General features: G+C 41.2%; 1 protein-coding gene across 2 annotated transcripts; it reads left to right on the top strand.

Annotated features, from left to right (window-relative positions):
- Positions 1-5: 5 nt before the first annotated feature.
- Positions 6-9303, top strand: ATP23 (ATP23 metallopeptidase and ATP synthase assembly factor homolog). 2 transcript variants are annotated; one of them, XM_071549980.1, is made up of 7 exons: positions 6-411; positions 1610-1655; positions 1763-1844; positions 2456-2593; positions 5628-5711; positions 6640-6860; positions 6981-9303. In XM_071549980.1, exons 1-6 carry the CDS (start codon positions 231-233, stop codon positions 6841-6843), a joined length of 735 nt encoding a protein of 244 aa, XP_071406081.1. In that variant the 5' UTR covers positions 6-230; the 3' UTR covers positions 6844-6860; positions 6981-9303. The 2 variants fall into 2 exon arrangements, with proteins under 2 accessions (XP_071406081.1, XP_071406080.1); XM_071549979.1 differs by having other exon boundaries at positions 6640-9297.
- The last annotated feature ends 919 nt before the right edge of the window (positions 9304-10222 follow it).

Here is a 10222-nt window from a genome sequence, read left to right as displayed (position 1 = left end):
CCCGGTCTCGCCCTCCGCCCACGTGTCCGGAGCGCTGCGAGCGATTGGCGCTGCCGCGGCTCCGGCCCTGCTCGTGTCCCCTGAGTACTGTCCCTTGCCCCTTGAGTGCTGTCCCCTGACCCCTGAGCGCTGTATCCTGTGCCCGGTGTCCTGGGCCCCGTGCCTTGCACAGCCTTGTTCCCTGCCCCGCCGGGAAGGTGGTCGCTGGGCGCGGGAGGGCACGGTAGGCCATGGAGGATGGGGCAGGTGACTCGTCGCCGGCGGCCGAGAAGAAGGGGACGGAGGAGGAGGATGATTTTGGCTACAGGCTCTTCCCGGACCGGAACAAGAAGCCACAGAGCTTCCTGGTCCGCAGCCTCTTCACCTTCCACAATAGGTGCCAGGTGATGCTGAGGATGACGCTGGAAACGAGTAAGCCCCTCCCCGTGTCCGGCGGCCCGGCCGTCGCGCAGCGGGGCCCTGGGGTGGGCCCTGCCCCGCCGCTGTGACTGACTCTGTGCCGCGGGGTCTCGGGGCGGGAGCTGCGCCCCCCGGGCGGGCCCGAGCAGTGGGCAGGATGGGGCTCTGCTTTATGAACACCCTGATTTTGCTTAAGACAAAATACGATGTCGAATGTGGCTAAGAGAGTGTTTCCTATCAAAAGGTCCTTCTCTACATTTTTTTTACCCTGAGAAACAGACGATTTGTCAATTTCTGTGCATTTGTGCACTTCTCATTGTGTGATGTTGATTGTGATGTTAACAGCAAGCCATGGCCACTATAAATCTCTTTATTTATACTATTAAAAAAATAATTTCAGCACCTGATTCCTGAACAGCTTTGTTTGTCTCTGTATGCTGGGCTGCAGGTCGAGAGAGGTGATTCTTCCCCTTTGCTCTGCTCTGGTGCAACCCCACCTGCATTGTGGTGTCCAGCTCTGGGGCCCCCAAATGTAAGAAGGACATGGAACTGTTGGAGAGTCCAGACAAAGGCCTCCAAGTTAATTAGGGGACTGGAGCACCTCTTCAAAGACAGGCTGAGAGGCCTGAGGCTGGTCAGCCTGGAGAACAGATTGTGTGGAGACCTCAGCAACCTCCAGTATCTGAAAAGGGCATACAGGGAAGCTGGAGAGGGACTTCCTCAGGAGGTGTAGTGATAGGACAAGAAGTAATGGGTTCAAATTGAAAGAGAAGAAGTTTGGGTTAGGTATACAGAAGAAATTCTTTGCTCTGAGGGTGGTGAGACACTGAAACAGTTTCCCAGAGAAGTTGCAGATGCCCCATCCCTGGGAATGTTCAAGGCCAGCTTAGATGGGGCTCTGAGAAACCGGGTATAGTAGAAGGTGTTATTGCTTATGGCAGAGGGTTGGGACTAGATTATCCTGAATGGCCCTTCTAACTGAAATAATTCTATGATTCTATATCCCTTTGCATAGTCTGAACTGTAACAGATGCCAGTTGCATTGTATTGGGGTAAAGTACTGCAAAGTATGCATTTGTATGTATGTTGCTTTTCTTGTGGTTATTTTTTTTACTTGACTGTGTTTATATTTTGATTATAGATGACTTTCAAAACTTTTGTTTTGAATTTAGAGAATTTAGAGAAATTGATTGCAGCAATGTTTTTCTAGATCCATATGCTCAACTTCTCCTTGAGGCTATGAAGCAATCTGGTTGGTATGTAAATTAATTCATCTTGTTCTGTGTAGTAACGTCACTGCTACAAGTAGTGACTGATGTTTTTCAAATTGTTTTCTGTAACTTTGTTTGCTTGGGCCTTTCAGCACTGTCTTCAATGACCGGCACTTTTCTTGTGAAAACTGTGATGGCTGTGTCAGTGGAGGTTTTGATGCTGCCACATCTCAGGTACGTGCTGGACATAGCCCCCTTTCAGAGGACTACAATTATTTTAGTGTTTTGTTACTATGAGTAAATCTACCAAAACTGATATTTGAGTTAGTCATGAAAACAAGATATGTGAATGATGTTCCATGGTACTGAGGGGAGACCTCCTTGCAGTCTGCAACTTCATCATGGTCCCTTTTATGTGGTGGCCAGTGACAAAACTTGAGGGAATGGCCTGAATTTGTGTCAGGGGAGGTTTAGGTTGGGTGTTAGGAAAAGGTTCTTCACCCAGAGGGTAGTTGGGTTCTGGAAGAGGCTCCCCAGGGAAGTTGTCACAGCCCCAAGCCTGGCAGAGTTCAAGAAGCATTTGGACAATATCTCTTGAACATGGTGTGACTCTTGAGGATGGTCCTGTGCAGGGTCGGGAGTTGGACTCGATGTCTTTGTGTGTCTCTTTCAACTCAGCATCTTCTGTGATTCTGTGATTCTATATTGGAACTAGTGCACTGTTAATGTTGTAAAACACCAATCTAAAAACCCTAAATGCTGTAGGTGGTGTGCACTGGGTCTCTGAAGAGTAAGGAAGGTGTTGAAACTTGCTGAAACGACTACTTCTATTTCTTCTTCTGCAGATTGTTCTGTGTCAGAACAACATTCGCCAACAATCCCATATGAACCGGGTGGTCACACATGAATTGATTCATGCGTTTGATCACTGCCGTGCACATGTTGACTGGTTTAAAAATGTCAAACATTTGGCATGTTCAGAGGTAAGTTAAAATGTTTCTAATGTTGTAATTTTATTAATTACTGCTGGTTGTTAGAGATGCTTAATGTTACAAACACTTCATTTGTTTTAATCCTGTTAACACTTTTTGTCGGGTCAACCTAAATAGTTTCATTTGGAAAACAAAAACTTAGTTTTCACAAATGTTAGTAAGTTAATGTCATATTCAGTAGAATGTGATCACTGTGAGTGTAGCCATAGCAAGAAGTGGTTATTTACAAATGAGAGTAATTAGAAGTGAAAACACATGACACAATAATCAAATGTTTATAGAATTCTTTTTCTCCTGTGCAAATCTTGGTATGTTGTGTAGTTTTCACAGTAGTATAAATACTTTATTTTTGTTTGAATTTTTTTGATCAACAACAAGCTTGTCTTTTTCTGTAACATTCCTTTTTTGAGTAATTGTGAATTGCTAATAGTACACTGTAGTTATGACTCCATGTCCACCGAATGGGGCTCTAAGCAACCTGGTCTAGTGGAAGGTGTCCCTGCCCATGGCACGGGTATTGTAACTAGATGATTTCTGAGGTCTCTTCCAGCCCAAACGATTCTATGATTTCAGAGGACATTTTCTGCTTGAAAGGCCTTAATAATTGATGCTTCAGGAGGTGCAATTTAATGGAGCACAGATTGGGAAGGATTCCTCTTATATACATGATGCATGTGTATTTGCATGTTTTTATTTGATTTATGATGTAATCTATTTCATTTAGCCACAGAAAAACTTCCTCTTATGATTAATCTTATGAAAGTTGCATACTTCTGACTGCGTTATGGTTTTTTTAACTGTTTTTAAAAAATATATTAAAATATTATGGTGGCTTTGTTTGCAGTTTGAGTGGTTTTCTTTGGTCATTAGTTGCTTGATTTGTTTGTTTTTAATGAGAACTTATTTCGTTCTAGATTTGTGTCTAGACTTTAGATGTGCTCAAGTTTCACCTATAAACAGTATGTGAGATAAGCAAAATTATGAGTTTGGTACTGAAAAAATCAGATTTCATAAAAATTAATTTTACTTCATTAATTGAATTCGTATTTGCTGTGGAAATTAACCACTGTCACTTATTATCTCTTTATAGATAACGAAATAATCTTATGTGCTATCAGTAAAGCCATTCTGTATGGCTGCCAGGAACCCACCAAACCATTCTCTGACTTCCCCTCCTCAGTAGTGCAGGGGCCAAAAATGAGATTAAAAAACTAGTGGTTCCAGATAAGGACATGGAGGTCACTCACCGGTTGCTGTCATGGCAAAAATACAGTTGACTTGAAGAGGGTTAATTTAATTTATTACCAATTAATAACAGAGTTGGATAGTGAAAAATAGAACTAAAAATACCTTCTCCCCCACCTCACCTTCTTCCCAGGCTCAACTTAGCTCTTTCATTCCTGGCTCTATCTCCTTCCCTGCGCAGTGGCACAGGGAGACTGGGAATGCAAGCTGTGGTCGGTTCATAACACTTTGCTGCTTCTTCATCCTCACACTATTCCTCTTGGTCAGTGTGAGGTCCCTCCCACAGGCTACAGTCCTTTGTGAACTGCTTCATCATCAGTCTTTCCCCTGGGCTGCTATTCTTCAAGACCCACTCCAATTAGAGTCCTTTCACAGTCTTTCAGTGGTGGAAACACACCAGCATTGCTCCCCAGTGGCCCAGAAAACCTAATCCTGCATGGGCCCTCTATAGGCACAGCTTTTTTCAGGGCATATCTGCTCTGTCGTGGGGTCTTCCTCAGACTGCAGTATGGATATCTCCTCTACTGTCTTCCTTCAGAGACTACAGGGAGACAACCAGTGTCTCCATGGTCTTCTTCACAGGTGGCAGGAAAATCTCCTCTGATGTCTGAAGCACCTGAAGGGGACTTCCTTCTTCACTGGTCTTGGTGCCTGCAGAGCTATTTTCGTCACATTTTTCTTACTCTCTGTCTCACAGCTTCCCTTTAGTGTTTTTTATGCTTTCTTAAATATGTCATCACAGAGAGACAACCGGCACCACTAGTGGTCTCAGCTTTGACTTTTGACTGTTTCAGGACCAGTTAAAACTGGCTCTGTTTGGCATGGGGTCAGCCACTTGTCCTGTGTCACAGAAGCCACCCTGGAAGGTCCCTCACTGCCAGCATCCTGCCACATAAACCCAATACATTAATTCAGAATTATTAACTATCTATTTTTTTGTCTAAGCATTTACACAGTACAGAATAATCAATGTAAGTCTCAAACATGAGTTTAGAAAATATATGTGTAAAACCAGATTGTGCATGTTCTTGCTCTAGTTGAGATTATGTGTTTACTTCAAGTCTTGATGCTTACTTTATTATATGGCATTTGCATTTTTTGTCGACAGCTTTTTAGTTCTTACCTTTCATATTTTCCATGCATTTATTCTCACTCTGGTACTCAATTATAGGAAATCACAGTTCATTTACATTTCTTAACAGACCGGGTAGGCTGTGGAACAGTTGGCAGACAAAAGAAATTACAGTGTACAGGACAAGACAGTTAACAAGCTAAACCTATGTACTCATTTAAATGTGACTTTTTGCAAAACAGATGGGTTAGTGCTCTGCTGGGTATTGCAGCTGTGTTCTCTGAGAGGTATCTGCCTTTCTTCCTGACTCTTGTGACAGCTTCTGATATAGACTGGGGAGATTATTACTTTCTATGCTCTTCTAGCAGTTTATATATATATATATATATACACATACATACATATATATACATATACATACATACATACACGTATGATCTCTACTGCTCAGTCATTTAAACTTTAGCAATATATGAGATGTAGTTCCTGGAGAAACTTAAAAGTTTGCTGTAAGAATACTTTGCAGTTCACTGAGGCTGAGAGGGTGGATACAAAGGGTAACAGGTGCTTAAGTTAAAGTGGCCTTGGGAAGATTCTCTACTAGCAGTCACCAGAAAGATACTGAAGAAAAAAATTTGTTATAACTTTTTTGGAGTATGTATTTTCATGTGTTTCTCTGATCTTGTGACTTTTTATTTTTCTCAATAGATTAGAGCTGCTAATCTCAGTGGAGACTGTACATTGATGAATGAAATAGCCAGATTTAAATTTGGACTGAAAGGGCATCATCAGGTAAAGACTGTAGATGCTAAAATCTAATCACTTGTTATGAGCCATCTTTACCTACTTTATCTCACCCTTCTGCACTTTCATAGCTGAAAACATCAGGAAAAGAAGTAGATGCCATTGACTTGCTGTTTTCTCTTTACTAACCTTTAATGACTAATGTTACTTTTTTCCCCCACTGTTTTATTAATTTTATTGGAGTGAAATTCCTGAATACTTAGTCATGCCACTGACAATGGATGGCTAATAAGAACCAAACAAAAAACAGAGTTTGCAGCAAATGTAGTGGGAATACTTTATCCACTGTAAGTGAGTAATACTCTTTTTAAAACTGGAAAAAGCAGAATGACAAGGTGTCTAAATAACCATGTGTATTAAGTCTTAAGTGAATTAATTTTTGTAAATAGTAATGAAGCATACACATTGAGTCCCAAATAGTTGTTCATGTTAGAATGACAGTAGCTTGTAGCTGATTTTTGCATCTTTTTTTACCTTTTTGTAGACGAACTGTAAGAAAAAGTTGCAATAAAGAGAGGTATCAAATGAAGGCCAGTAGAGAAGTCAATCCTTTGTGTTTTATAGCATTTCAGTTTGTAAAGAACTAAATGGTATTTATGTCTCTTTCTGATACATTTTTTCTTGTGTCCAGGTTAAGTTTTACAAATACTTGATACCTACAAAAATGCCAAATTGTATTTTAATTCCTGTTTAAAGAATCTTTTAGTTATCTCATGGATTATATGTGCATGGAAAACTAAAACACATAGTTAACACAGGATGGAACTAAAATACTTCAATGCTTATTACAGGCACTGTTTGACTCTTCTGTGATACAAAATTACTTCCTATATTGTAGGAGTTAATACTTGAAAACATCTGGAAAAAAATTTATATTGATTATGACAGATTTTTCTTTTTCTATTTCTCACTTTAGACTTGTGTACGAGACAGAGCAATTCGTTCCATTCTGGCTGTTAGAAAAGTTAGCAAAGAAACAGCAGAAAAAGCTGTGGATGAAGTTTTTGATGCCTGCTTCAATGATCTGGAACCTTTTGGAAGAATCCCACACAGCAAAGCAGATGCAAGACGTGCTTATAAAGACTTTCAGAACAGAGATCGCTATAATGCTAATTTATAAGGGGGAAAAGAAAAAATGTGAGAAATTGTTAATACCAGATTGTTCTGTAACATGAGAAGTTACAGTTTATGCACACAGTGCTGGTGGAAAGGGCAATTCTATCAAATGTCTCAATTAATTCTGTAAACTTTTTTCAGGAGCCAACTTCTGCAGAAGTAAACAGGGTAAATGAACAAGACTAAGACCCGTGTTTCCTCGCCTGTTATTCCAGGAAGATAATTTAGTATGCCAAATGACTTGTCAAATAATGATCTGCACATTTCAATGCACATTTAATTCTGCTCAGTTGGGTTGACTAAGAATTTGGTTTCTGGAAGTTTTGTTGCTACTGAATAAATCTTTTAATTTCCACCATCTTTGATACACAGTCACGTACTTGATGATCTTCATTCACTCTGTTTAAAAAGACGGGCACCTGAGCTTCAGGTCTAGGGTCTAGATTTAATAACTATGTCTAAACCCAACATTTAATAAACTACTGCATTTGATTTTGAGCACCTCCTGAAATGCTCAGGAGGTCTGGCATTTGTTAGTGGTGGGAAAGCTTTTGTGACTTGAGTCGTTTATGCCTTGAATTGGTGCTCTTGTGCTGATTGTCTTTAGTGGTGGAGGACTGGGTATGATTATCAGCGTTGCCTTCTCTTCTGTGTCTCAATACATTTTGTGACAACAGGAGTGTCAGTGTATGAGGCTTATTCAGGCAACACATGACTCAGATTTGGCTGCGGTGAGGCATCAGACTGCCTGGTGAGACTGGAGCCGGAGTGAGGCACCGAACTGCTCAGGTAAGGAAAAGTCAGCATGTGCACAAATTTCAAGTGCCTGACATGCTACAGCTGGAACGGAAAGGTCCTCCCACATACCTCCAGAATTTGTCATCCTCCTACTGGGCTCTTGTTTGATTGCAGCTTTGGGCTCCTTCAATCCACCTGTTTATTTCACATTCCTACAATGTTTTGAATCTGACCATCATTCTGTAATTTCCTCCTGATAAGTATTAAGTCATGTGATTAGCCTTCATCCCAATGGTCCTGCTTCTAAGATGTCACTCAGGAGCAAGATACATGAAGAAGACAATAGAGCCAGTAGTGTGTTGTCTTTTCCTGATGAGCAGCAAACACTTTGAGAAAATTGAAACTTAAGCACTTTGTCCTCACAAAGGACAAAGCGACACATACAAGAAGTGCCTGAGAGATCTGATCAAGCCTGACTTGTCCAGGTTGTTCTGTTTGTGTTGGGCTATGTGTGGGTTGCATTTGTTTCCAGGTGTAGCATAATTCATACCTATAGGAACCATTACTTCTGGCCCTAGGCATTAAAACAGATCCTTCAGAAAGTCATTCCACTTGTATTGGAGGAAGTTATGTCTTGACAAAGATTCCCCAAACCTGTGCTTTTAATGATGTTACAGAATTTCAAATGGAGATTTTGTAGTCTTACTTTCTTGGGGTAATTCTGTCAGTGACTGATGTAATCGTGTGGTTGAATAGCTGAACAGAAAACATGGGTATAATACCCTAGATACCTATAGAGAAAATTACACATTGAATTCTAAGCTTCCTATGTTTGATGTAGTCTATACAATCCCCTGAGGGTCAGAGATGCCTTGAAACAGCATAATCTTGTATGTTAATATTCGCTTAACCTTTACTGCTGTTGAAATCACTGTTTTAGTCAGTACGATGTACAATGCTGAGGTTTTTTATGGTTCTGACACATATTCTGGCAGATAATTCCTTCTCTTCATTATACCTTACTAATCAAAGTTCTGCCTTAATGAGTGTCTGTGTATTTGTATTTATATTGTATTTTGACCAATACATTGAATATATACATTTGTCTGCTATCTGGGATAAGCTGTATCAAGTCTACTTAGGAATAGAAAATACAGCAATAAAAACTAGAAAATGCAAGCATCCAAGATGCTTTTTTTTTTCTTTAGCATTTTTGATAGACGAACATGATAAAAATCTTGGAAAGTATTCCAGAGATATCTGTAAGAAATGTAGGTAATAAAGAGTACACTGAGCTACATAAAGAGATAATTTTTTTATGTATATTTAAAATCAGTATGAAATGTGATGTGATGGCTGGAAACCATCTTGGGCTCAGTGATCACAAAATGTTTGACTTTGCAATTCTCAGAGAAATAAGGAGGTGACTCGTGACTTGGCAGAACTGCTGCCTTGGACTTCCAGAGGGCCTGTTTAGGAGCCTGGTTGGCACGGTCCCTTGGGAGGCAGTCCTGAAGGACAAAGGAATCCAGGAAGTCTGGAAATTCTTCAAGAAAGAAATCTTCAAGGTGCTGAAGCATGCTGGCCTGGCAGTACAGAGAACTTTGTCTGGAACTAAGGAAAAAAAGGAGAGTTGATGACCTCTAGAAGAAGGGGCAGGCAGCTCAGGAGGACTACAAGGATGTTGTGAGGTTGTGAAGCAAGAAAATTAGAAGGGGCAAAGCCCAACTAGAACTTAATCTGGCTACTGCTCTAAAAGACAATAAAAATGTTTCAATAAATACATTAGTGACAAAAGGAGGGCTGAGTAGTATCTTCATTATTTATTGGTGTGGAGGAAAACAGTGGCAAAGGATGAGGAAAAAGCAGAAGTGCTTAATGCTTTCTTTGCCCCGGTCTTTAGTATTAAGCCCAGTTGTTCCCTGAGTACCTGGCTCCCTGAGTGGGGAAACAGGGATGGGGAGCAGAATGAAGCTCCCATAATCCAGGGGGAAATAATGAAATAGTGACTTGCTACACCCCTTCAACACACACAGGTCTATGTGAATGTATGAGATCCATTCAAGGATACTGAGGGAGCTGGCAGAAGTGCTCACCAAACCACTTTCCATCATTTACCAGCAGTCCTGGTCAAATGGGAACGTCACAATTGACTGGAGATTGGCAAATGTGATGCTCAGTTACAAGAAGGAACATAAAGAGGAACCAGGGAACTAGGGCCTGTCAGTCTGTTGTTGGTATTGGGCCCAGAGAGTGGCAGTGAATGGTGCTATGTCCAGCTGGTGGCAGGTCATTAGTGATGCTCCCCAAAGTTCAGTATTGGAGCCATTCCTGTGTAATATCTTTATCAATGATCTGGCCAAGGAGATCGAGTTTACCCTCAGCAAGTTTACAGGTGACACCAAGCTGGGTGGGAGTGTTGATCTGCTGGAGGGTAGAAAGGATCTGTGGAGGGATCTGGACAGGATGGATCAATGTGTTGAGGTCAACAGTGTGACCTCAATAAGGCAGGGTTCCAGGTCCTGCCTTTGGGTCACAACACCCTCATGCAGCACTACCGGCTTGGAACAGAATGGCTGGAGAGCTGCTCAAAAGAAAAGGACCTAGAGGTGCTGGTTGACAGTTGTATGAACATGAGCCATCAG

Source organism: Pithys albifrons, chromosome 3, assembly GCF_047495875.1.
Source record: "Pithys albifrons albifrons isolate INPA30051 chromosome 3, PitAlb_v1, whole genome shotgun sequence".
Lineage (NCBI taxonomy): Eukaryota > Metazoa > Chordata > Aves > Passeriformes > Thamnophilidae > Pithys > Pithys albifrons.
The sequence above is the reverse complement of the archived record's forward strand: the minus strand, read 5'-3'. Positions and strand labels throughout refer to the sequence as shown.

Coding starts and splice junctions, on each gene's coding strand:
- ATP23 (XM_071549980.1), top strand. CDS start 231: ATGGAGGATGGGGCAGGTGACTCGTCGCCGGCGGCCGAGAAGAAGGGG. Junction 1,656..1,762: donor GCTATGAAGCAATCTGGTTG/GTATGTAAATTA, acceptor TGGGCCTTTCAG/CACTGTCTTCAATGACCGGC. Junction 1,845..2,455: donor TTGATGCTGCCACATCTCAG/GTACGTGCTGGA, acceptor CTTCTTCTGCAG/ATTGTTCTGTGTCAGAACAA.